Below are 26,275 nucleotides of genomic sequence, written 5' to 3' on the forward strand. Positions count from 1 at the left end.
GGAAAGGAATATGACGAGTGAGATAACCAACTTTGCAGATGATACAAAATTATTCATAGTAGTTAAATCACAAGCGGATTGTGATAAATTGCAGGAGGACCTTGTGAGTCTGGAAAACTGGGCATCCAAATGGCAGATGAAATTTAATGCAAATAGGGAAAAATAACCCTTGCTATAGTTGCACGATGTTAGGTTCCATATTAGGAGCTACCTCCCAGGAAAGAGATCTAGGCGTCATGGTGGATAACACATTGAAATCGTCGGCTCAGTGTGCTGCAGCAGTTAAAAAAGCAAACAGAATGTTGGGAATTATTAGGAAGGGAATGGTGAATAAAACAGAAAATGTCATAATGCCTCTGTATCGCTCCATGGTGAGACCCCACCTTGAATACCATGTACAGTTCTGGTTGCTGCATCTCAAAAAAGATATAGTTGCGATTTAGAAGGTACAGAGAAGGGCGACCAAAATGATAAAGGGGAATGGAACAGCTCCCCTATGAGGAAAGGCTGAAGAGGTTAGGACTTTTCAGCTTGGAGAAGAGACGGCTGAGGGGGGATATGATAGAGGTCTTTAAGATCATGAGAATGGGTAGATGTGAATCGGTTATTTACGCTTTCGGATAATAGAATGACTAGGGGGCACTCCATGAAGTTAGCATGGGGCACATTTAAAATCAATTGGAGAAAGTTCTTTTTCACTCAATGCACAATTAAACTCTGGAATTTGTTACCAGAGGATGTGGTTAGTGCCATTAGTGTAGCTGGGTTTAAAAAAGGTTTTGATAAGTTCTTGGAGGAGAAGTCCGTTACCTGCTATTAATCACGTTTACTTAGAGAATAGCCACTGCCATTAGCAATGGTTACATGGAATAGACTTAGTTTTTGGGTACTTGCCAGGTTCTTATGGCCTGGATTGGCCACTGTTGGAAACAGGATGCTGGGCTTGATGGACCCTTGGTCTGACCCAGTATGGCATGTTCTTAAAGGATATAATTTGTCCATGGCTCTGCTAACCTTCAAGCTAGTCTCAGGAGTATCCCACTCCCTAAATACCAACTTTCTGACCGATTTATGGAAGGGAAAGTACTTCGCCGGGCCTTGAAAGCCGTCCATAAATCGGGTCCACCTACTCCTGATCCGATTCATCCCACAGGTCTTTTATACCCAATTCCTCCAGAAAGTAGGCTATGAAGGGGACTTAACTCCTCCCTATGGAAGAGCTGTACCACTTTAGGATCAACTCCTTCCTCAGCCAGGGCTTTGTCCTGGGTATCACCTGGATCATAAATTCGGAGCTATGTCCTTTGAAATCTGCGCTGCTGGATGATCACCCTCTGAAACCTCAGAGGAGCTATCCAGAGCAGCTGGAAGTACCAGACTCCCGGAACCCGCCTAACTCTCATGGCCACCATCACCAGCGATGATCTGCTCCTTTTGAAAAGGGCCTGGATGCACAGGTGCTCCCTGCACAGCCCTATGCCTCCCCACAGCCTTCCTTGCTGAATAAGCTTTATGCAAGAGTAAAACAAAGTCAGCAGAAAAATCAGGACACTCATCTGACTCCCCTAGCCGATCTGCCTCGCTATCAGAATGAAATTCCTCCTCTCATGACCTCCTACAGAGGCCCGTAGCACCAGGGACAAAGCAGGAGGAACATCCCCCTCCCCCTCAGCAGCCACGAAGGACAAAATGGCCACTGTTCCTGCGCTCAGCGGGAACGGGTCATCCACAGGCTGCTGCGCACAAGAGTGCTGTCCCGGCCCCCACCGCCCAGGAAGGCACTTAGAACATTTCCCATCCTGGGAAAGACAAGCGCCCCGCCACAGTTACCTCAGCTCGACCTGTGCAGCATGGCAGCAGTGCGCTGGGTGCAACTATCGCCAGAGGAAACGGGAAAGAAGAATCCATCTGCTCAACAGCAAGAAAAGCAACACCAAATAGGAGCTGGAGCCACCACACACACTGACTGAGCCCCAGAAAATACTCACTCAGCAGCATCAGAAACAAAGCAAAAAAATAAAATTTGATCACTTCCCATCTGTCCTCCAGGGCTAAGAAACTGGACCACCAGTTATCTACCATCACTGGCGAAGGACTGAGCAAACCAAGGGTTCTCAACCCCCTGCTCGTCTGCCTCAAAACCAGTGTGAATGGCTCCCCAGGACCTACCCCCCACCCCCAGGAGGCAATCTCCAAGAAACCTAACTTTTTTTTCTTTTAATTATTCTCAGTCTGCAGGCTTTGCACCTCCATCATCTGTTGGAGACAAAGAAATACACAGAAATGCTGAGAGACTGCAGGTGGCACCTCATGTTATGTGGCAGTGGCAGTAAAAACTCTGTCTCCATCTACTGGACGGGAGGCAACACCTAGGCTCTGCACAAATCTGGGCATGTACAGGGAATGGTCTTTTTTTACAGTGGAAAAAGATAACAGTGGAGGGCCTCAGAGATCAATACTAGGACCAGTGCTTTTGAATATATTTATAAATGATCTGGAAAGAGACACGACGAGCGAGATGCTTAAATTTGCGAATGACAAAATTATGCAGAGCAGTTAAATCTCCATCACCAGAATTGTACACAGTATTCAAGGTGTGGTCTCACCATGGAGCGATACAGAGGCATTATGACATTTTCCGTTTTATTCACCATTCCCTTTCTAATAATTCCCAACATTCTGTTTGCTTTTTTGACTGCCGCAGCACACTGAACCGACGATTTCAATGTGTTATCCACTATGATGCCTAGATCTCTTTCTTGGGCGATAGCTCCTAATATGGAACCTAACATTGTGCACCTATAGAGGAAAATTAGTTCTTACCTGTTAATTTTCGTTCCTGTAGTACCATGGATCAGTCCAGACCATGGGTTGAGCCTCCTGTCCAGTAGATGGAGAAAGACTAAAACTGAAAAGGGTATCCTATATCAGGACAGAGCCTACCCTGCAGCCTTTCAGTATATCCATTGTCAAAGCAGATAAGAACTAAGATAACCTCGAAAAAAGATCAAGCAAGTAAACAGGACTCAAATGAGTAACCAACGAAAAAATTATCAACAAGGCATGGACTCTGTAAAATAGCGCTCTTGCATATCCTTGGTCATCAATACAGATGCTTCCTGTGTCCTTAAGATAACGATAGGTGATGTTCATCCAAAGAGCTGTAGGAAGAGCTTCGAGCGGACGGCAGAAAAGGAAGAAAACCAGGGAAGGATGTCTGGACTGATCTGTGGTACTACAGGAACGGGTAAGAACTAATTTTCCTTTCCCTGTACGTACCTGGATCAGTCCAGACCGTGCGATGTACCAAAGCTTCCCTAAACCGGGTGGGACCGAGACAGTCCCGCTCGAAGCACCTGCCGCCCAAAAGAAACAAAGATCAGTGCATGCACATCTAGACAATAATGCCGAGCTAAAGTATGCAGGGATGTCCATGTAGCGGCCCTCAGGAACTGTCCTGCCTTGGCAAAGATAAGCCGAGGCAATCGCTTCCTTCAGCCAATGAGCAATAGTAGTCCTAGAAGCCTGTTTGCCCCTATTTGGACCACTCCAGAGGACAAAAAAAATGATCGGATATTCGAAATTCATTGGTGACTTGGAGATAACTGAGTAACACACGTTTCACATCAAGCCGGCAAAGATCGCCCCCATCGGGACCCGCAACATCCTCCGCAGAAAATGCAGGAAGCTCCGCCAACTGATTAACAAGGAAGGAAGAGACGACCTTTGGCAAGAAGGACGGAACAGTTTTGAGAGACTCCCGAATCCGAAAAATGCAGAAAAGGCTCCTGACAGGACAGCGCTTGAATCTCCGAAACCTGACGAGGGGAACAAATAGAAACCAAGAAAACCGCCTTGAGCGTAAGATCCTTTAGAGCAGTGGTCCCCAACCCTGTCCTGGGGGCCCACCAGCCAGTCGGGTTTTCAAGATATCAACAATGAATATGCATGAGAGAAATTTGCATGCACTGCCTCCATATCATGCAAATTTTCTCTCATGCATATTCATTGTGGATTTCCTGAAAACCCGACTGGCTGGTGGGCCCCCAGGACAGGGTTGGGGACCACTGCTTTAGAGTAGCACGATGGAGAGGTTCGAACGGAGAGAGCCCAGAGTACTAAATTGAGATTCCAGGATGGACATGTGGGACGGATGGGGGACCTCAGGCGTTTTGGCGCCCTTCAAGAACCGAGTAACGTCCGGGTGAGACGCCAAGGTGTGCCCTTCTACTCGACCGAGAAGAGAACCGAGGGCGGACACTTGGATGCGCAACAAATTGAAGGAAACACCCTTGGAGTGGCCTTTCTGAAGAAAGGAAAGAACCATGGAGACCAGTGCCGAACGCGCCGAGACATCAGATTCAGAACAGACATTTTCAAAAAGACTTTCCAAACGCGAACATAAGCCAAAGAAGTAGATGATTTACGCGCCTGCAAGAGAGTGGTATTCACCTCCTGCTTATAGCCTTTATTTATTTATTTTATTTATTTATTTTAATTTTTTATATACCGGAATTCCTGTATACAATACAAATCAGTCCGGTTTACATGGAACGAAAAGATAGCCCTGGTCTGGGAAGTCAGATCGGGGTTTTTTTTACAAAGAACATTGAACAATAACATATAATACATTCATAATACAAAGAACATTGAACAATAACAATAAATCCTTAAATATTTTTGTAATTTAATTAAAATTAGGCCAATGGCATGTTGAACTTAAATTAAATGTAAGGTAAATTGAAATTTAATTTTGCATAAAATTGCATATTATTAACTATAACACAGAATATTCCCAAGTTCAATCAGGATGCGGCGCTTAGTTACATTCTGGAGATTGGAACGCTTGCCTGAAGAGCCAGGTTTTTAACTTTTTTTTGAACTCTGGTAGACTGGGTTTGAGGCGTAGGTCAGGGGGGAGAGCGTTCCAATGGTGTGGTCCTGCAGTTGAGAGTGCTCTTTTTCTTAGTAATGATGTTGCTGGAGGGGCGAATAATGTGCCTCTGTAAGCGCTTCTGATGGGTCTGGAGGATAGGTGTGGACGAAGTTGAGTTTGGAGTGATATAGGTGCGATGTTGTGTATTGATTTATGAATAATGGTGAGGGTTTTAAAAAGGATTCTCTGTTTGATGGGTAGCCAGTGGAGGTTGCTCAGAATGGGGGAAATATGTTCTCTTTTATTGGTGTTTGTTAGGATTCTGGCAGCGGCGTTTACGCCTCAGACGTCTCCGTTCAAAAGCCAGGCCGCTATACAAAAGCGATCTGCCTGGTCGAAAAATACGGGACCCTGTTGAAGCAGACGAGGAAGATGGCCAAGACGAAGAGGGCCGTCCGACACCAGGTTGACCAGATCTGCGAACCACGGCCTGCGGGGCCATTCGGGTGCTACTAGGATGACCGGCCCCTCGTGAAGTTCTATTCTTTGGAGAACTTTTCCCACGAGAGGCCACGGAGGAAACACGTAGAGGAGGATGTCCGAGGGCCAGGGGAGAGCAAGAGCATCCACTCCCTCTGAACAGTGTTTCCTCCAGCAGCTGAAGAATCTGTTGGCTTTGAAATTGCTCACGGTCACCATGCGATCTAGGTGTGGGGGACCTCACCTGCTGATGATCAATCCCATTGCTTCATCCGAGAGCTCACTCTCCCGGATCGAGCTGCTGGCAACTGAGGAAGTCGGCTTGTACATTCTCCTTGCCCACTATGTGGGAGGCTGCCAAGCAATCCAGGTGACGCTCTGCCCAGGCCAGGAGCCAGTTGGCTTCCAGGAACACCAGGCAACTCCGAGTGCCCCCCTGTCGGTTGATATAAGCTACTGTAGTGGAACTGTCAGAGAGGACCCTCACCGCCTTGCCTCAGAGCAGGGGCAAAAATTCCTGTAGGGCCAGGCGAACCGCCCGGGCTTCCAGCCAATTGATGTGCCAACGGGATTGGACTGGGGACCAGTATCCCTGCGTGGTCTGAGACTGACAGACTGCTCCCCAGCCGGAGAAACTGGCATCCGTAGTGACTATGACCCACTGTGGAGTCCATTTATTTATTTATTTTTATATGGAACACAGAACAAATTAAAAGTACTTGCTTGATCCTTTAAAGGGAAAAGAAACCCAACTGGGAAAAAGAAAAGGCTAGATAGCCCAGATCAGGGAACCGCAGGGTGAGCTGTACCATCTGCTGGAGACAGACAAATACTGAAGGGCTGCAGGGTAGGCTCTGTCCTGATATAGGATACCCTTTTCACTTTTAGTCTGTCTCCATCTGCTGGACAGGAGGCTCAACCCACAGTCTGGACTGATCCAGGTACGTACAGGGAACATGGGTTATTTTTCCCTATATGCATCATCTTGCACTTGTCCACATTAAATTTCATCTGCCATTTGGATGCCCAATTTTCCAATCTCGCAAGGTCCTCCTGCAATTTATCACAATCTGCTTGTGATTTAACTACTTTGAATCATTTTGTATCATCTGCAAATATGAATACCTCACTTGTCATATTCCTTTCCAGTTCATTTATAAATATATTGAAAAGCACTGGTACAAATAGATATCCCTGAGGCACTCCACTGTTTACCTTTTTGCACTGAGAAAACTGACCATTTTATCTTACTCCGGTTCCTGTCTTTTAACCAGTTTGTAATCCACGAAAGGACATCGCCTCCATCCTATGACTTTTTAGTTTTCTTAGAAGCCTCTCATGAGGGATTTGTCAAACGCCTTCTGAAAATCCAAATACACTACATCTACCGGTTCACCTTTATCCACATGTTTATTAACCCCTTCAAAATAATGAAGCAGATATGTGAGGCAAGACTTCCCTTGGGTAAATCCATTTGGCTGTGTTGCATTAAACCATGGATTTCTATATGTTCTGTGATTTTGATGTTTAGAACACTTTCCACTATTTTGCCGGCACGGACGTCAGGCTCACTGGTCTGTAGTTTCCCGAATCACCCCTGGAGCCCTTTATAAATACTGGGTTTACACTGGCCACCCTCCAGTCTTCAGGTACAATGGATGATTTTAATGATAGGGGAAATTAGTTAAATTTGTAACCTATGAGGAAAGGCTGAAGAGGTTAGGGCTGTTCAGCTTACCTGAATAGGTAAATGTGAATTGGTTATTTACTCTTTTGGATAATACCAGGACTAGGGGGCACTCCATGAAGTTAGCAAGTTGCTCATTCAAAACAAATCAGAAAATTGTCTCTCACTCAATGCATAATTAAGCTCTGGAATTCATTGCCAAAGGATGTGGTTACAGCAGTTAGTGTAGCTGGGTTTAAAAAAGGTTTGGATAAATCCCTAGAGCAGAAGTCAATAAGGATTAGTAGCTTGGGATCTAGTCATTTACTGTCTGGGATATTTGCCAGGTACTTGTGACAATGTTGGTCACCTGTGGACACAGGATGCTGGGCTTGATGGACCCTTGGGCTGACCCAGTATGGCATTTATGTTCCTATGTACCCTTATCATCTATTTACTTGTAATCTCTCACATATCTGTAGGCATAATTCTATGTATCCATTACTTATGTACACAGTGCCTTGTTATTTTATGTAATCTTTAAAGGAAAAGGTGGAATATCAAATGCTTAGAAATAAAGGCAATAAAGAAAACAAATTAACACCAGCCTCCTCTAAAATATTAACTTGGTCCCTGCACGGTGTCTGTGGCTCCACAGCAGGACAGTGCTTGCCTTCCACGTACCAGCCTCAGCAAGAGCAGCAGCCACCTCGTTCTGAGTAGAGTAAATGTTGCATGCAGACCATCGGCAATCAGCTCCCAGAGCACACAAAGTCTCAATCAAAACCTGAGGATACAACCAGATAACAGAGCAATAGGAAAATTGATTCTTACCTGCTAATTTTGGTTCCTTTAGTACCAAGGATCAGTCCAGACTCCTGGGTTTATTCATCCCTGCCAGCAGATGGAGACAAAGTTTCACTATCACTGCTTGATAAGCCCTGGTGCCACCTGCGGTTCCTCAGTATTGATATATATCCAAGCAAATACATGACATGCAAAACTTGATAAAATCTGGTAAAACTAGTGAATTGTGAATAAAAACATGTAGTCCTTAACCGAAACAAAAGGTGTATGCCGAAAAGATTACAGCTGAGCGGAGGATTCTGCACCTCCAAAAATAAGGCGGGTTCTGGACTGATCCATGGTACTACAGGAGCAAAAATTAGCAGGTAAGAACCAAATTTTCCTTTCCCTGTATGTACCCGGATCAGTCCAGATTCCTGGGATGAACCAAAGCTTGCTACAGAGGGTGGGACCTGGAGAGTCCTGCTCACAAGACATTTTTGCCAAACGACCAGGAGTCCAGATCCCCTACATCCATCTGGCAATGCCTTGCAAAGGTATGCAGCGACTTCCAAGTCGCCGCTCTGCAAATCTCCTGCAGAGAAACCAACTGAGCCTCCGCCCACAAAGCCACCTGAGCCAGAGTCGAGTAGGCCCGCAAACCTTCAGGAACCTGATGGCCCTTGATAATATATGCCAACCCAATAGCCTCCTTAAGCCACTTTGCAATGGTTGCCTTGGAGGAATGGGTACCCTTCTTGAAACCCCATAAAACAAAATGATCAGACCTCTAAAATCATTAGTGATCTTGAGATAGTGCAACAAGGCCTTGCGATCATCTAATAACTTAAGCTCTCGGGCATGCAGCCTAGAGGCATCCAATTCTGGAAAAGCTGGAAGTTCCACAGACTGATTGACATGGAAAGCAGAGAGCACCTTCAAAACAAAAGAAGGAGCCATCCACAACAAGAAATCCTGAATCAGAGATCTGAAGGAAAGGGTCATGGCAAGATAATGCCTGCAACTCAGAAATCCTCCTGGCAGAATGGATGGCCACTAAGAAGACAACCTTGAGAGTCAAGTCCTTAAGGGTCACACTACGGATTGGTTCAAATGGAGTCTCACACATGACTCAAAGAACTAGATTAAGGTTCCAGGAGGGACAGACCTTCGCACTGGAGGGCACAAAGTTTTAACTCCCCAAAGGAACCTAAGCACATCGGGATAGGAAGATAAGGAGTATCCCTCAACTTTTCCCCATAAGCAAGCCAGAGCCACTACCCTGCACCCTAAGAGAGTTAAAGGCCAGCCCTTTACCTAAACCTTCTTGCAGGAAAGACAAAATGTGAAACAAGGATCGTAACACCTGTACCTCCTTAGACATGCACCAAGCCTCAAAAACCTTCCACACCCAAACATACAACAGAAGTAGACGTCTGCCTAGATTGTAGAAGAGTAGTGAATACCACTTCCGGGTATCCTTTCCGTCTCAAGCATTGCCTCTCAAAAGCCAAGCTGCTAGACAAAAGAGATCTGCCTGGTCGGAAAATATGAGGCCCTGACAAAGAAGACGGAAGGTGACTGAGGCATAGCAGTCCGTCCACAGCCAAATTGACAAGATCTGCAAACCACGGTCAATATGGCCACTCTGGGGCTACCAGCACCACTTCCCCCAGATGCTTTTCTATCAGACATAAGACCTTGCCTACTAGAAGTCAAGAGGGGGAAAACAAAGCAATATCCCTTGAAGCCAGGGTACCATCAAATCGATGTGGGGTCAACCCCACCGTTCTTGGATGAGCTGCATCGCTGAATCCGCCAATTCCCACTTGCCTGGATCCAAGCTCTTGCGACTGAGAAAAATCGGCCTGGACATTCGAAGCCCACAATATGAGACGCCGCTATCTAAACCAAGTACTGCTCTGCCCAGAGAAACAGCTCTTGAGCCTCCAGGGCCACCCCCTGATTCTCGGTGCCGCCTTGTCGACTGATGTAAGCCACTGCTCGTCACATTGTCTGACAAAACCCTGACTGAGCGAACTTGAACCAGAGGGAGGAAATTGAATAGTGCCAGCTGCACTGCCCTGGTCTCTAACCAATTGATAGGCCACGAGGCTTCTTCCGAAGAACAAGTGCCCTGAGCTGTCTGTCGTTCACACACCACCCCCCTTCCAGAGAGACTGGCATCAGAAGTAAGAACCACCCGATTTGGAACCTCCAAATCGACACCACGCTGTAGACTGGATGACTGTAGCCACCAAGAGAGGCTGCCCCACTTGAAGCATCTAGAAAGACAGGTTGATGAAAGACTTCTGACAACGGATTCCACCTCTCCAACAGAGCCCTTTGAAGTGGCTGCATATGCACGAAGGTCCTTGGCACTAGCTCCAGTGTGGAAGCCATCGACCCCAGAACCTGCAAAAAATCACATGCTCAGGGTACCCTCAATGCCAACAAGCGTCGAACTTGTGTCTGTAACTTGCACATTCTCTCCTCTGTGAGAAACACTTTGCCCTGCCTCATGTTGAAACAAGCTCAGAGGTAGTCAAGTGTCTGAGACTGATCCAGGTGAAAGTTCTTTTTTACTCAATGCACAATTAAACTCTGGAATTTGTTGCCAAAGGATGTGGTTAGTGCAGTTAGTATAGCTGTGTTTAAAAAAGGATTGGATAAGTTCTTGGAGGAGATGTCCATTACCTGCTACTAAGTTCACTTAGAGAATAGCCACTGCCATTAGCAATGGTAACATGGAATAGACTTAGTGTTTGGGTACTTGCCAGGTTCTTATAGCCTGGATTGGCCACTGTTGGAAACAGGATGCTGGGCTTGATGGACCCTTGGTCTGACCCAGTATGGCATTTTCTTATGTTCTTATGACTCTTCGTCAGATTGACTACCCAGCCAAGAGACTCTAGTAGACTAAATCTTTTGCACCGCGGCGCAGCACCCGCTTAATGACTTTTCTTGAATTAGCCAATCATCGAGATAAGGGTGCACCAGCACTCCCTCGTGCCGAAGAGCCACCACCACCACCACCACAACCTTGATGAACGTGCAAGAAGCCGTGGCCAGCCCAAAAGGAAGAGCCTGGAACTGGAAATGCTGACCCAGCACTGCAAATCCTGATGAATGGGAATATGGAGATACGTCTCCGTCAGATCCAGGGAAGCCAGAAACTCTCAGTTGCACACCGCCACAATCACGGACTGTAAAGTCTCCATGCAAAACCTCGGGACCTTCAATGCCGCATTTACATGCTTCAGATCCAGAATGGGGCGAAAGGTGCCTTCCTTCTTTGGCAGCACAAAATAAATGGAGTATCGACCCTTGCCCCATTCGGCCAGAGGGACCGGGATTACGGCCCCTAAATCAAAGTCTCCCGTACTGCGCGACACTTTTCCAAAAATCCGCAGGGGGAGACTAGAAACAGGTCGCGAAGGGGGCACGCAAATTCTTAATGCATAAGCATTTCTTATTACATCAAGGACCCACTGATCCACAGTAACTTTGGTCCACTCCCCATAAAACCACGCTAGGCGACCCCCTACATAGGGAACAGCGGAGTGGACCAGCCTTGCCTCTTTTGGAGGCCTTGGCCCCCATAGCTCCCCTATCTGTGGGAGCCTTGAAAGGCCTACAGCCTCCCCAAAAGGACTGAAGCAGAAACTGTTTCTGCGATGCCGCAGCACCTCTTGAAGGACGAGATCTTCTGCTGTCCCTAAAACGCATCCAGGCCTGAAAAGCCTGTTTATTCTGAAGTTTGTCCTCTGGTAACTTGTGCATCTTTGTCTCTTCCAGCTGCTTCATCAGCTGTTCTAAGTCCTCTCCAAACAACAGGTGCCCTTTAAAGGATAACAAACCTAACTGGAACTTAGAAGATACATCCGCTGACCAATTACAGAGCCACAGCAAATGCTTGGCCACCACTGCAGAACCCTTAATCAGAGACAAACACACCAAATCATAGAGAGCATCTGCTACATACGCAATGGATGCCTCCACGTGATCTGCGTTAGGCACCTCGGCACCCGGCTATGCTTGTGCATCCTGAAAACGCTGAACCCTGCATAAAACTGGAGCAAATGGCAACCCGCAGCCCCAAAGCAGACACCGCAAAAATCCTTCTGAGATGAAGTTCCAGCTTCTGATCCTGAACATCCTTGAGGGCTGCAGCACCCGCAACCAGAATAGTGGTCTTCTTAGTCACTGCCGATACCACCATGTCCACCTTTGGAAGCGAAAAACGCTCCAATATGTTTGCTCAGGTAAGGGATAAAGCTTTGATATCACTCTTCCCACTCTTAAACCGGAGTCTGGGGTATTCCATTCATGCTCCACCAATTGCTTCACAGATCTGTGATAGTAAAACGCGGTCAGAGGAGCCCTAAGGCCATAGAGTACTGGATCCGCCCCGTCCATATCCGGATCCTCTTGAGGGGCCTTCAATCCCAGCTCCTCAAGAACCTGAGGGATCAAATGAGCAAACTCCTCCCTCTGAAACAAACTGAGGATTTTGGGGTCATCCCCCAGATCTATGTCAAGTGGCCCTTGACCATCGCTGAGCGTTCCTGACATTGCCGCCGTATCCCTGGGGGAGGGGGGGGTGTCTGGAGACCCCATCAAGTCATCTGAGTCGTCAGCCACCCCCCCCAGGAGCAACAAGCACTGAACCTGAGGGTCTGATGTCCTGCAACCGACTGGGCCCAGTCGCAGATCCAGAAGGCGAGGGGCACGGGTCCCAGGATGCCAGGCCTATCTGCTGGTATCCCATATCCTCTTGCTGAGTCAGATAAGCCTGGTGAAGCAGGAGGATAAATCCAGGAAAAAAAGCACACTGAGCCACAGGCTTGATCCCTCACAGGCCCAAGAGCCAGCACATCTTGCTTAAGTGACCCCACTGTGCCCCCCTGCCCCTCTAAGGGACCCAGATGGACAGGGGAGAGCTGGGGGGGGGGGGGGGAGGATCCCCTTCCCCTTCAGAACATGGAGGTACATGCAAACTGGAGTCCAAAATGGCCACTGCTCCCGCCACGAGGGAGCCGGCAGGCCCAACGAGACCAATGGCAGCAGTAGCGAGCCGCTCAATTTTCCTGCGTTCCGCAACCATCCTCTGACAGAAAAATAAAAATAAAAGGCGATTAAAAATGTTAAAAAACCACGCACAGAGGGGGAAGGGAGGGGGGGACCCCAGAGCCTTACTGCTCAGCTGCACCTTACAGCGTGGACCTTCCTGTTATTCTTTTTATCTTACTAAACAGAAAAAATAGCAGGCTCTCCTCTCCTAAAGTTGAAGGGAGCTGTCCAGCTCAGTTAAGCCAAAGTAAACTAGGAGAGGAAGAGGCCCTAAAGACGCTGGTCCACCAATCTCACTGTAAATATGTTTTGAATTGTACTTTATTTTGCTAATCATGTTTTGAATTGCATTCCACTGGTTCTCCAAGTTTCAGTTTCAACCTTGTTCCAATGTATCCGCCCCGGAGGCGACAGTTCAGTTCCCTGTAAACCGGTGCGATATGTATTCTATACAGGAACATCGGTATATAAAAATGAAAAAGAAAGAAAGAAAAGGAGCTGAAAGCCGCCCGGGCAGCCTTGTGGAGGGGAGGGATCTGGACCACCAGATTTACACCCCATGGTTCACCAAAGATCGAGCTTACAAAAAGGTCACCGATCTCCAGTTCATCCACCTTGACCAAACAGAGAAAGGGTCCCCTCAGGATCCAAACCCCTGGGAGGAAGGCTCACCCAAAAAAGAAAAAAAGGAAAAACAACCAAAAACTGCAGTTGAATGCACCAGCCACCATCTGCTGGAGACAGAGAAATACTGAGGAGCTGCAGGTGGCACCAGGGCTTATCAAGCAATGTCAGTGAGACTCTGTCTCCATCTGCTGGCAGGGATGCATAAACCCAGTAGTCTGGACCGATCCGGATATGTACAGGGAACTGCTGGAGACAGAAATACTGAAGAGCTGCAGGTGGCACACTGGGTTATAAACAGTGTAAGAAAATGATTCCTTACCTGCTAATTTTCGTTCCTGTAGTACTAAGGTACTAAGTCCAGACAGTGGGTTATCTCCCCCTTCCAGCAGATGGAGTCAATTAGAACTTTGAAGGATGCTTCCTTATAAGGTAGTGCACCCTCTACTAATCCTCAGTATGGAGTATATCAAAGCAAAGAAGAAAATCAGGATGGATCAAGAATAGAATTAAGTAACAAATAACAGTGTGCAAAAGGCACAAAACAGTATCAAACAACAAACTTGCAGAATGAACCATTAACCAGCCAAAGGGAAAAAAAAAAAAAAAAGGCACTGAAGAACAATTTGAGCCGAGAGGCAATCCCAAACCCAATCAACAGTCAGGGAGGGCGTCTGGACTGATCCTTGGTACTACAGGAACGAAAATTAGCAGGTAAGGAATAATTTTCTTTTCCCTGTACGTACCAGGATCAGTCCAGACAGTGGACTGACAATGGACTGACCCCCCTACGTAGGGTGAGCCCCGGAAAGCCCTGCTCGAATGACCCTAGAGCCAAAGGAGCCAAAAGTAGGCGACTGTATCTGTAGATGATAATGACGAGCAAAGACATGTAACGATTTCCAAGTTGCCGCTCGACAAATCTCTTGGAACGAGACAGATTGCATTTCCGCCCAGGAAGCAGCCTGAGCTCGAAGAGAATGGGCCTTGACCCCTGCCGGAGGTTGTCGACCCCCTCCAATGTAGGCCACCGAGATCGCCTCCTTCAGCCAGCGAGCAATGGTAGTTTTCGACACCTTGGCCCCCTTCCTCGGACCATGCCAGAGAACAAAAAGATGGTCCAACAAGCGAAAATCATTAGTGACTTCCAGATAGCGAATGAGGATACGCTTGACATCTAGCTTGCGTAGATCCGCAGATGCGTCCGCTGAGAAGGACGGAAGCTCTACTGTCTGATTCAAGTGGAACTCTGAAACCACCTTGGGCAGAAAAGCAGGCACAGTGCACAAGGAAACTCCCGAATCCGTAAAACGAAAGTAGGGCTCTCTGCACGAGAGTGCTTGAAGCTCCGAGATTCTGCGGGCAGAACAGATAGCTACCAGGAAAACCGTCTTGAGAGTGATATCCTTGAGGATCGCGGAACACATGGGTTCAAAGGGTGGTCTGGTCAAGATTCGGAGAACGAGATTGAGATGCCAAGAAGGATAAAGAGCGTGGACCGGGGGTTTCATGTGCTTCACCCCCCTGAGGAATCGGATGATATCTGGGTGAGAGCATGGAAGTTCCCTCTCGTTGATGAAGTAGAGAGCCTAAGGCAAAGACTTGCATTCTCAGCGAGTTGTAGGCCAGACCCTTGTCCAGTCCCTGTTGAAGAAAAGATAGGATCTGAGCCACCGAGGCGATCCGTGGCGACACAGGTATGGAGGCACACCAGTTCTCAAAAACTTTCCATACCCTGATATAGGAGTTGGAGGTAGACATCTTTCTAGCCTTGAGGAGAGTCGAGATAACGGCCTCTGGGTATCCACGCCGTCTCAGCCGGTGCCTCTCAAAATCCAGGCCGCAAGACAGAAGCGATTGGCCTGAGCGAAAGATACCGGACCCTGATGCAGCAAGCGTGGACGGTGACCCAGATGAAGAAGTCCGTCCACTGTGAGGTTGATCAAGTCTGCAAACCACGGACGACGGAGCCATTCCGGTGCCACCAGCATTACCTGACCCTGGTGGGACTCTATTCTCCAGAGCACCTTGCCCACCAAAGGCCAAGGGGGAAACACGTAGAGGAGAATGTGACGGGGCCAGGGGAGGACTAAGGCATCCACTCCCTCTGCGCCGTACTCTCTTCTGCGACTGAAGAACCGAGCTGCCTTGGCATTCCGGGAGGTTGCCATTAGATCCAGATAGGGGGTCCCCCATCTGTGGAACAGGAGATTCACTGCCTCCTCTGAGAGTTCCCACTCTCTAGATGTCGACTGAGAAAGTTGGCTTGAACGTTGTTTATGCCTGCGATGTGGGAAGCCGCTAGGCGGGAGAGATGAGTCTCCGCCCACGCCATCAACCTGTCTGTCTCCCGAGAGACATGCCGGCTCCTCGTGCCCCCTTGGCGATTGCTGTAGACCACAGTGGTCGAATTGTCTGAGAGTATTCGGACTGCACGATGATGGATGAGAGGTAGGAAGCGTTTCAATGCCAGACGCACTGCTCTGGTCTCCAAGCGATTGATCGGCCAAGTTGCTTGGGACGGCGTCCACTTCCCTCGCGCAGAACTCATCTGACACACCGCTCCCCAGCCAGAGAGACTGGCATCTGTCGTGACGATTACCCATTTCGGGATGTCCAAAGGAACACCCTGGAGAAGATGAGACAGGTTGAACCACCACGAGAGACTGTCCTTGGCTCCCTGCGGGAGAGGAAGGATGGCATGGAAGTCCCGAGACACCGACTTCCAGCAGGAGAGCAAGGCGCGCTGTAAGGGATGCATATGTGCAAACGCCCAGGGGACCAGATCGATGGTGGAAGCCATGGATCCCAGGACCTGGAAGTAATCCCATGCCGTTGGAAGCGAGAGACCGATGAATCGCTGTATCTGAGCTATGAGTGTATGAGCCCTGTCCGGGGGCAGAGACACCTTGCCCAGCACTGTGTCGAAATGCGCCCCCAGGAAGTCCAGAGACTGAGATGGAGAAAGTCTGCTCTTCGTGAAGTTGACCACCCAACCGAGGGAGTGAAGAAGCGTTAACACCTTGTCAACCGCCCGGTGGCACTGGGCTGAGGACTTTGCCCGAATGAGCCAGTCGTCCAGGTATGGGTGCACCAAGACTCCCTTCCCTCTGGAGAGCGGCAGCTACTACTATCATCACCTTCGTGAAGGTTCGAGGAGCGGTCGCAAGACCAAAGGGTAGAGCCTGGAACTGGAAATGCTGTCCCAGAATCTTGAATCGCAGAAAACGCTGATGCACTTGGAGGATGGGAATGTGTAGATAAGCTTCCATCAGATCCAGGGAGGCCAAACATTCTCCGGAGTGTACCACCACTATCACAGAGCACAAGGTTTCCATCTGAAAGTGGGGAATCTTGAGGGCCCTGTTGACCATCTTGAGATCCAAGATCGGGCGGAAGGAACCTTCCTTCTTGGGGACTACGAAATATACCGAATAATGTCCCCAGCCTACTTCCGGGGGGAGGGGGGGGGGGGACCGGACAAATCGCTCCAAGAGCCAGAAGCCTGTCGAGTATCTGCCGGACTATGAGTTGTTTCTGGACTGGGCCACATGGAGAAAAGGAACCTGTCTCTTAGCAGCCGAGCAAATTCTAACGCGTAGCCTTGTCTTAGAATACCAAGACCCACTGATCTGATGTGATGTTGACCCACTCCTCGTAGAAATGGGAGCGACGTCCCCCTATCCTGGGGATCGGGGAGTGGGCCAGCATAGCTTCATTGTGAAGACTTGGAGGACATCCCCTGGGCCGGACCAGAGCGGGGCTGTCTTCAGGCACAAAAGGACTGAGTCCAGGATGGCGATCGAAAGGACGGCTGACGAGGAGCTGCAGTCCTTGCCTGGCGGAAACGACGTTGATTCCTGAATCGGCTTCTAGTGGAATTAAAAGACCTAGAAGAACGAGGGCGATCCTCTGGCAGTTTGTGTACCTTATTCTCTCCGAGCGACTTGATAATCTGGTCCAGATCCTCCCCAAATAGTAGCTTGCCCTTGAAGGGTAGGGAACCCAGCTGCGACTTGGAAGAAGAATCCGCCGACCAGTTGCAAAGCCAGAGGAGGCGACTAGCCGAGACTGCAGAAACCATAGATCTGGCCAATACTCTCAGAATGTCATATAGAGCATCTGCTCCATATGCTATGATGGCCTCCAGGTGGTCTACCTGAAGTGCTTCCTCAGGAGGCAACTCCTGGGAGCTGAGCAGCTGTTGAAACCAGCCTAGGCCTGCATACTGAGCGAAGGAATTACAAATGGCCACCCGGACCTCCAGGGCGACACCTCGAAAACTCTCTTAAGATAAACTTCCAGCTTTTGATCTTGAAGATCTCGCAAGGCTGCACCACCCGTTACTGGAATGGTAGTTCTTTTCGTCACCGCTGAGACTGCAAATCTACTTTGGGAACCTTAAGAAGCTCCAGGAAATCATCCGGGAGAGGATATAGCTTATCCATGGCTCTGCCGACCTTGAGGGAGGACTACAGAGAATCCCATTCCCTGGATAACAGTTGAAGGAACGTGGGATGGGAAGGAAAAGGACCTACACCAGCCAGAAGGGGGTCCCCTTTCTTCACTGGTGGATTAGGCTCAGGCGGGTCCTGAGGGGCCTCAATGTCCAATTCCTGTAGGATATGTGGAATGAGGGGGTCCAGCTCATCCCTCTAGAAGATCCGCACGACTCTAGGATCATCCCTTTCCAATTGAGCCGTAGTTGAAGGTTCATCCAGATGCTGCTGAGGAACAGACCCCCGCTGCAGAGGGGTGTACCAAACGGACCCTCGGAGCGCTTGAGGTGGTCGGAGGTACCCCTGGTCCCGGGACCGCTGACCCTTGGGCACTCCTCACGGTCTGGGCATTTCCCAAGACCTCAGTGGAATCAGCCATTCTGAGTACCTTAGGAGGAGGAGGTCCCACCAAATGTTCCTGGTGCTGGCCCATTCTGGCCAGGTAAGCATTGTGAAACAGGAGAAAATCAGTGGAAAATGGAGGCGGCCAAGATGGAGGAAGAGTGGGAAGATCATCTGATGGAGGAAAAGGCTCCAGAGGTGGAACAGGTGTCAAAACCAGTGGCTGAGATGAAAAAGGAGCGTCCTGCTCTTCTCCTGTTAGCGCTGGAGCAGCCGAGAATGGAGACAAAATGGCCGCCATTCCCGCGGTCAGTGGGATCGGGGCCGGCCCCTGAGCATCGAGGCGCGCCAGAAGACGAGAACCAGAGCGGCCCGGCAGTTGAGAGGGTCCCTCCCCATCAGGGAGGCAAGCTGTGCAAATCCCCTCGCGGGAGAGCCTCGAGCCAGGCTCTCCACGAGCGCAGCACCTGGATGAACGAGGCATGGGGAACCCCGACGGAGCCGTGAGGGAAACAGCTTTTCTTAACGCGAGAAACAGGAAGGTTTAAAGCTGCGGGAAAAACCTCCGCTTCAGTCCTGCTCGCTCTCTATCTCTATCCCTCAGCGACCCACAGATAGAGGCACAGAGGAATAACGCCTCTGTGCCGGCTGCCCCGAGGAAAACGGCGTCTCAGGGCAGCGGGTCAGATAGCAGCCACAGGGGGAGAGGTCGGCACCACCGACATGCACCTCGGAGAGAGGAAATAACCTGTCAAAAGGAAATAAAAACAAACTTACCCCGACAACAGAGATGGGAGGGGTGGGGAGAGCTGCAAATAGTACTGCCTGCAAGCTATAGAATGCTCCCACTAAAACAGGAGCGGAGGCTACAGGAAAGCTCTCCAAATAATTCCCTCAGAAAATTCAAAATTCAAAGATTTTTTTTTTTTTTAATTAGACTTGATCCATCCAAAAGAAAGGAAAGCTGAGGAAAATAGAGAAAATTCCTAAATTAGCTTTCTAGTCATCTCAGTGGGGAACAAAAGCCACTACTGTCATCTGCTGGAGAATACCGAGGATTAGTAGAGGGTGCACTACCTTATAAGGAAGCATCCTTCAAAGTTCTCTCCGACTCCATCTGCTGGAAGGGGGAGATAACCCACTGTCTGAACTGATCCTGGTACGTACAGGGAACAGTGAGACTTTCTCTGTCTCCATCTGCAGGCAGGGATACATAAACTCAGGAGTCTGGAGTGATCTGGGTACATACAGGGAACTGCTGGAGACAGAGAAATACTGAGGGACTGCAGGTGGCACACTGGGTTATGTACAGTGTCAGTGAGACTCTCTCTGTCTCCATCTGCTGGCAGGGATACATAAACCCAGGAGTCTGGACTGATCTGGGTACATACAGGGAACTGCTGGAGACAGAAATACTGAGGAGCTGCAGGTGGCACCAGGGTTTATCAAGCAGTGTCAGTGAGACTTTCTCTGTCTCCATCTGCTGGCAGGGATGCATAAACCCAGGAGTCTGGACTAATCTGGATACGTACAGGGAATAATCACTTCCCCATAATAAGTGCCTGCCCTAACAACCTGCATAAGGTTGAAGTGCTTATTTCTTGTCTAATCAATTAATGTTATAGAGTTATTTATTTAGGGTTGACATTTTTCTGTTTTGTGTGTTTATGCTTGTAATTTTTGTGAACTGCTACAATCTGTTTGGGTACGCAGAACAGAAGTGTCAATAAATAAGGTAGGATCGGCAAGGGCAGGCAACGTCAGCTAGAGAGCCCCCATCATATGTAGTATCACCAAAGGCAGCCATCTTAGCCACCCACTGCAGGTAATGTCCCATTCCCCTCCTGACAGATAGTATTCCAGACAGCTCCCACGGTCACAGGTAACCTCAATTTCTAGCATATCCCCATCACAAGTAAGACTCACTTTGCCACCTCAGGGTTAGCATTAATAAGGTCTGCAACAGCTAGATGTCCCAGTTTACTCCCTTTGCAATCTTCATCTGCACTTACCGCAGTCTGAGCTGTAATGTGTGTACAGCCTACGATCTTTGCACCGGCCAGTGGTTTCTCTCCTTGGGCTCGTTTCCTGAGAGAAATTAGGGCCATCATGTCTATTAAAAAAAAAAAAAAGGGAAAATATTCTGATTTTTTATCATTTCTATACCACTTATCCAACCACAACTGGATGCGTAAAGTGGTATAGAAAAACAGTGAATTAAAACCCAATAATATAAATAGATAATTATAAAACATACAAACAAATCTGAGCAAAAGAATAAGGGGTCCACATTCAGAGACAATTATTTAACAAACATTTAAATCATTTTCCAGATTTCAATAAAATCACTCAAAGCAGCTAAATGCCAACTTCTAAATATTTTGGGCAGTTGCCCAGCTGAACTTTAGTTGGATAACATGGGTTGTTGTGTGAGCATTTCTGGGAAGACTAATGTTAGCTAACTCCAATATTCAAAGTCAGCTGGATATCTTATCCAGCTAACTCTGGTCATGCCAAACAGCTGTTCTAAAGTTATCTGGCGATCTGTACATAGACATTATTTCTAACAGTGCAGCAACACCACTGAATAGCCCTCCAAAGGGAGCCACATAAGTTTCTCCAGCTAATTTAGCAATCTGGCCAGTGACTGAAAAATCCCCCCAAAAGTCTAATTTGTTACTGTATCCAACTCTTTTACTCTTCTGGTGTAGAGAGTGATGTTTTCTTCTTTTATTGTTTCTGCCCTGCTATCTAAAGGAATTTAATTCCAGAGCTGCTGTGGAGCTCAGCCTCTCTCGCCTCCTGATGAGTCAGGATCACAGGTAATGGGGTCTGAGATGAACCTAACTGTCTAACAGGACCACACCAGCTCTCACATTTAATTCTTCTCACTGTATGGAAATTCTCATATGGCCTGATCCGTCTAGAACAATGTCAGAGGGAGAGGAGGGGGGCGAGGCTGTGAGCAAAGGGTCCCTGGAAGAGAGAAGGAAGGAGGAGGGCGAGGCTGTGAGCAAAGGGTCCCTGGATGGAGAGGAGGGAGAGGCTGTGAGCAGAGGGTCCCTGGATGGAGAGAAGGAGGGAGAGGCTGTGAGCAGAGGGTCCCTGGATGGAGAGAAGGAGGGAGAGGCTGTGAGCAGAGGGTCCCTGGATGGAGAGGAGGGAGAGGCTGTGAGCAGAGGGTCCCTGGATGGAGAGGAGGGAGAGGCTGTGAGCAGAGGGTCCCTGGATGGAGAGGAGGGAGAGGCTGTGAGCAGAGGGTCCCTGGATGGAGAGGAGGGAGAGGCTGTGAGCAGAGGGTCCCTGGATGGAGAGGAGGGAGAGGCTGTGAGCAGAGGGTCCCTGGATGGAGAGGAGGGAGAGGCTGTGAGCAGAGGGTCCCTGGATGGAGAAGAGGGAGAGGCTGTGAGCAGAGGGTCCCTGGATGGAGAAGAGGGAGAGGCTGTGAGCAGAGGGTCCCTGGATGGAGCTGCGAGGACACTGGCACTGTATGGAAAGACAGAAAGGGGAGGGCTCTGAGGACAGTGCAGGAGCACAGCAGGAGAATGCATTACCTTGCTCAGCAATTTCGATTTCTCTGCGTCCAAATTCTACCTGTTTAATGTTCTTGACACAGAAGTCGCTGATTCCCTTGGAATTAGTTTGCTGTTTCTCTCTTGGAGAGATCTCATCATCAGAGCTGTCTGTGTAGGATGCAGCTGAAACACAAAGTTCAGGAAGAGAGAATTAAGGCCTTCTGATAGTGCTCCCAGCAAAGTATTACTGGATCCTACTTACCAGAGCCGTAGCTGTCAGTGGACGACTGTGAGACTGAACGAGAGAGGGAGCGGCGGCCAGTCTTAGTAGGGAACCTGCTGAACTCCTGCATATCTTCAGCAAATTGGATCTGCTTTAAATAAACAGAAAAGCAGTGAATTATCTAAATGTCCTACACACAGCACTATCCACGCGTCCCAAACCCACCACTTCCCTGACACACAGCACTATCCACGCGTCCCAAACCCACCACTTCCCTGACACGCAGCACTATCCACGCGTCCCAAACCCACCACTTCCCTGACACGCAGCACTATCCACGCGTCCCAAACCCACCACTTCCCTGACACGCAGCACTATCCACGCGTCCCAAACCCACCACTTCCCTGACACGCAGCACTATCCACGCGTCCCAAACCCACCACTTCCCTGACACGCAGCTCTATCCACGCGTCCCAAACCCACCACTTCCCTGGCACGCAGCACTATCCACGCGTCCCAAACCCACCACTTCCCTGGCACGCAGCTCTATCCACGCGTCCCAAACCCACCACTTCCCTGACACGCAGCACTATCCACGCGTCCCAAACCCACCACTTCCCTGACACGCAGCACTATCCACGCGTCCCAAACCCACCACTTCCCTGACATGCAGCACTATCCACGCGTCCCAAACCCACCACTATCTTGACACGCAGCACTATCCACACGTCCCAAACCCACCACTTCCCTGACACGCAGCACTATCCACGCGTCCCAAACCCACCACTTCCCTGACACGCAGCACTATCCACGCGTCCCAAACCCACCACTTCCCTGACACGCAGCACTATCCACGCGTCCCAAACCCACCACTATCCTGACACGCAGCACTATCCACGCGTCCCAAACCCATCACTATCCTGACACGCAGCTCTATCCGCGCGTCCCAAACCCACCACTTCCCTGACACGCAGCACTATCCACGCGTCCCAAACCCACCACTTCCCTGACACGCAGCACTATCCACGCGTCCCAAACCCACCACTATCCTCACTACTATCCTAACAGACAACATTATTCACGTCTCCCAGATACAGGTAAACTGCCATGAACTACAATGTAATAGTCTGGTTATACAGTTTTAACATTTTTTAAAAAGAAATACACATATTGCCTGCAATAGTGACTGCTCTCCCCAGATTACAAAGGGTTGATTACCTAAAAGATTGGCTGCTCCCCCAGGTCTAGGAGAGCAATTATCTGTAACATTCACTGTTCTCCCAGGCCTAGGAGGATGATTGCCTCTAACATTGGCTGTACTCCCTAGATGGAAAGAGGGCGATTATCTGCAATACTGGATGCTCTCCCAAATGAGTTGAGATGGGGAAAATTCTTCCTGCGGCAGGGATAACAGGTAAGATTGGCTTTTCCCCCTGACTCCCTCTTCTCTGTTGCCAAAGTCTCTTGGCACAGTGTCTGTTGACAGCACAAATGCACTGATATTCCATGACCTAAATTAGCATTACCAACAAAATAAAACTTTACATACGGATTTTGCCCGAAGACTCTTCCGACAAATTGGATGGAAGGAAGAATAGCCTGCCTAGGAAATCCCATTTATGAGGTAAGTGCTCTATGAGGTCTCTTTCAGCCATGACACCTCCTCATATACATGAAGATGGAGGCTGCCTTGAAAAGATTATGCAATGGCCTGATGCTGAAATTGCAATCTATGTATGTTGCAGCATGTGTGCATGTAATAATGAAATACAAGCAGGCGGGTATGATCTCATCTCAAGAACAATGCAAAACTGGTCTCTGATAGCTGGCCAGATAATGCAGCCTAAAACAATCAGTACTAAGCCAGGTTTTTTGCTAGCCTAAATAAGATCAAGCTATGGAATAAGCTTCTCTATGGAACTCCATTCCACCGGACCTTCGTCAAGAACCATGCCTTCCAACATTCAGAAAAAGGCTTAAGACGTGGTTGTTCAAACAAGCTTTCCAGACCCCAACTGAACCTCAATTCAACGACAACCACAATCAGACATTCCTAGAACATTGTAAATAATTGCTCTCGCTGTTAAATTCCTTTAGACTTTCCTCTTCCCAGTTTTGAACTCCCCTGTTTTAATGTAACGTCAGAATTTTCTCTTTTCACTTGTTACAGTTTTTGTTTTATTTATTTATTTATATTTTACACCCCCTGTTAAATGTAAACCAGCATGATGTGATACTTATCTTGAATGCCGGTATAGAAAAGCGCCAAATAAATAAATAAATATAAACAATGGCACACCCCCTTCTCTTGTAATATGTAACATAAGTCTGACATGTCAGAATGACTGACTGTGAGAGCAAAAGAGAACCTGAGTACTTTGTCCAGGACCTGGGAAGAAGGAAAATATCAGCAGACAGTAGAACATAAGACCAAAGGTCCATCGAGCCCAGGATCCTATCTCCAACAGTGGCCAATCCAAGTCACAGATACCTGGCAAATACCCAAACATTAAATAGATCCCAGGCTACTAATGCCGGCAACAAGCAGTGGCTGTTCCCTACTGATTAATAGTACCGTATCTTTCACTCCATAAGACGCGCTATTTTTCCCCAAAAACTGGGGGGAAAATGTCTGTGCGTCTTATGGAGCGAATGTAGCGTCTCTCCCTCCTCCTCCTCCTCCCAACTCAGCCCAATCAGTGTGGCGCAGGTGAAACGCCTGCGCTATGGCGGCCCCTCCAGTTCAAACAGCTCCCTGTTCCCGGGCTGCCGAGGAGCGAGATGGAGGGAGGTTTATTTCACACTGTATCTCCAGAAGCAGCGCGTGTGTGTGTGTGTGTGTGCTACACTAACTGCACTAACCACATCCTCTGGCAACAAATTCCAGAGCTTTATTGTGCGTTAAGTGAAAAACAACTTTCTCCAATTAGTCTTAAATGTGCTACTTGCTAACTTCATGGAATGCCCCCTAGTCCTTCTATTATTTGAAAGAGTAAATAACCGAGTCACATCTACTCGTTCAAGACCTCTCATGATCTTAAAGACTTCTATCATATCCCCCCTCAGCCGTCTCTTCTCCAAGCTGAACAGCCCTAACCTCTTCATCCTTTCCTCATAGGGGAGTTGTTCCATCCCCTTTATCATTTGGTTGCCCTTCTCTGTACCTTCTCCATCACAATTATATCTTTTTTGAGATGCAGCGAGCAGAATTGTACAGAGTATTCAAGGTGCAGTCTCACCATGGAGCGATACAGAGGCATTATGACATTTTCCGTTCTATTAACCATTCCTTCCTAATAATTCCCAACATTCTGTTTGCTTTTTTGACTGCTGCAGCACACTGAACCGACGATTTTAAAGTATTATCCACTATGATGCCCAGATCTTTTTCCTGGGTAGTAGCTCCTTAAATGGAACCTAACATCGTGTAACTACAGCAAGGTCCACATTAAATTTCATCTGCCATTTGGATGCCCAATCTTCCAGTCTCACAAGGGCCTCCAGTAATGTATCACAATCCGCTTGTGATTTAACTACTCTGAATAATTTTGTATAATCCACAAATCTGATCACCTCACTCGTCATATTCCTTTCCACATCATTTATAAATATATTGAAAAGCACTGGTCCAAGTGGAACTAGTTAACAAGGGATAGTTATTTACCATTTTCAATGGTTCTAGGTCTAGGGGACTCTTTGTGAAACTAGTACCCTGTTTCCCCAAAAATAAGACCTCCCCCGAAAGTAAGACCTAGCAAAGTTTTTATTTGGGAGCATGCCCGTCGCACAGAACCCCAGAGCATGCAGCTGTGATTTTTTTACCCTGCAGGATTCACAGTTAGTTGTCATCACAAACCAGCATAACCAGACAACTATTCAGAATATAATAAATGTTCATTTTTTTGTTCAACAATATATGTGAATTCTTCTTCATGGAAAAATAAGACATCCCCTGAAAATAAGGCCTAGTGCATCTTTGGGAGCAAAAATTAATATAAGACACTGTCTTATTTTCGGGGAAATAGGGGTAGCAGATTTACAACAAATTCTAGAAAGTATTTTTTAAATCAACATATAATCAAACAATGAAATCTGCTGCCAGTGCATGTGATCAAGACAAGTAATATATTTGAGTTTTAAAAAGGTTTGGATGTTTCTAGAGAACAGGGCCATTAATCATTATTTAGCCAG

At 48.1% G+C, this 26,275-nt stretch overlaps 1 protein-coding gene across 2 annotated transcripts in view; it reads right to left on the reverse strand.

The window, feature by feature from the left end:
* Positions 1–26,275, reverse strand: part of AHCYL1 (adenosylhomocysteinase like 1) — a 130,370-nt gene that overhangs the window by 97,158 nt on the left and 6,937 nt on the right. The window contains exons 2-5 of one of the 2 annotated variants that reach the window (XM_029574187.1): positions 22,124–22,232; positions 21,901–22,044; positions 20,359–20,459; positions 7,707–7,809 (exon numbers count right to left, since the gene is read on the reverse strand). In XM_029574187.1, coding sequence (XP_029430047.1) covers positions 7,707–7,809; positions 20,359–20,459; positions 21,901–22,044; positions 22,124–22,232 — 457 coding nt within the window. Of the gene's footprint in view, positions 1–7,706; positions 7,810–20,358; positions 20,460–21,900; positions 22,045–22,123; positions 22,236–26,275 lie in introns of both variants that reach the window. The other variant, XM_029574185.1, reaches the window with a different exon arrangement.

The sequence above is a fragment of the Rhinatrema bivittatum genome, chromosome 12 (genome assembly GCF_901001135.1).
Source record: "Rhinatrema bivittatum chromosome 12, aRhiBiv1.1, whole genome shotgun sequence".
NCBI classification, from domain to species: domain Eukaryota; kingdom Metazoa; phylum Chordata; class Amphibia; order Gymnophiona; family Rhinatrematidae; genus Rhinatrema; species Rhinatrema bivittatum.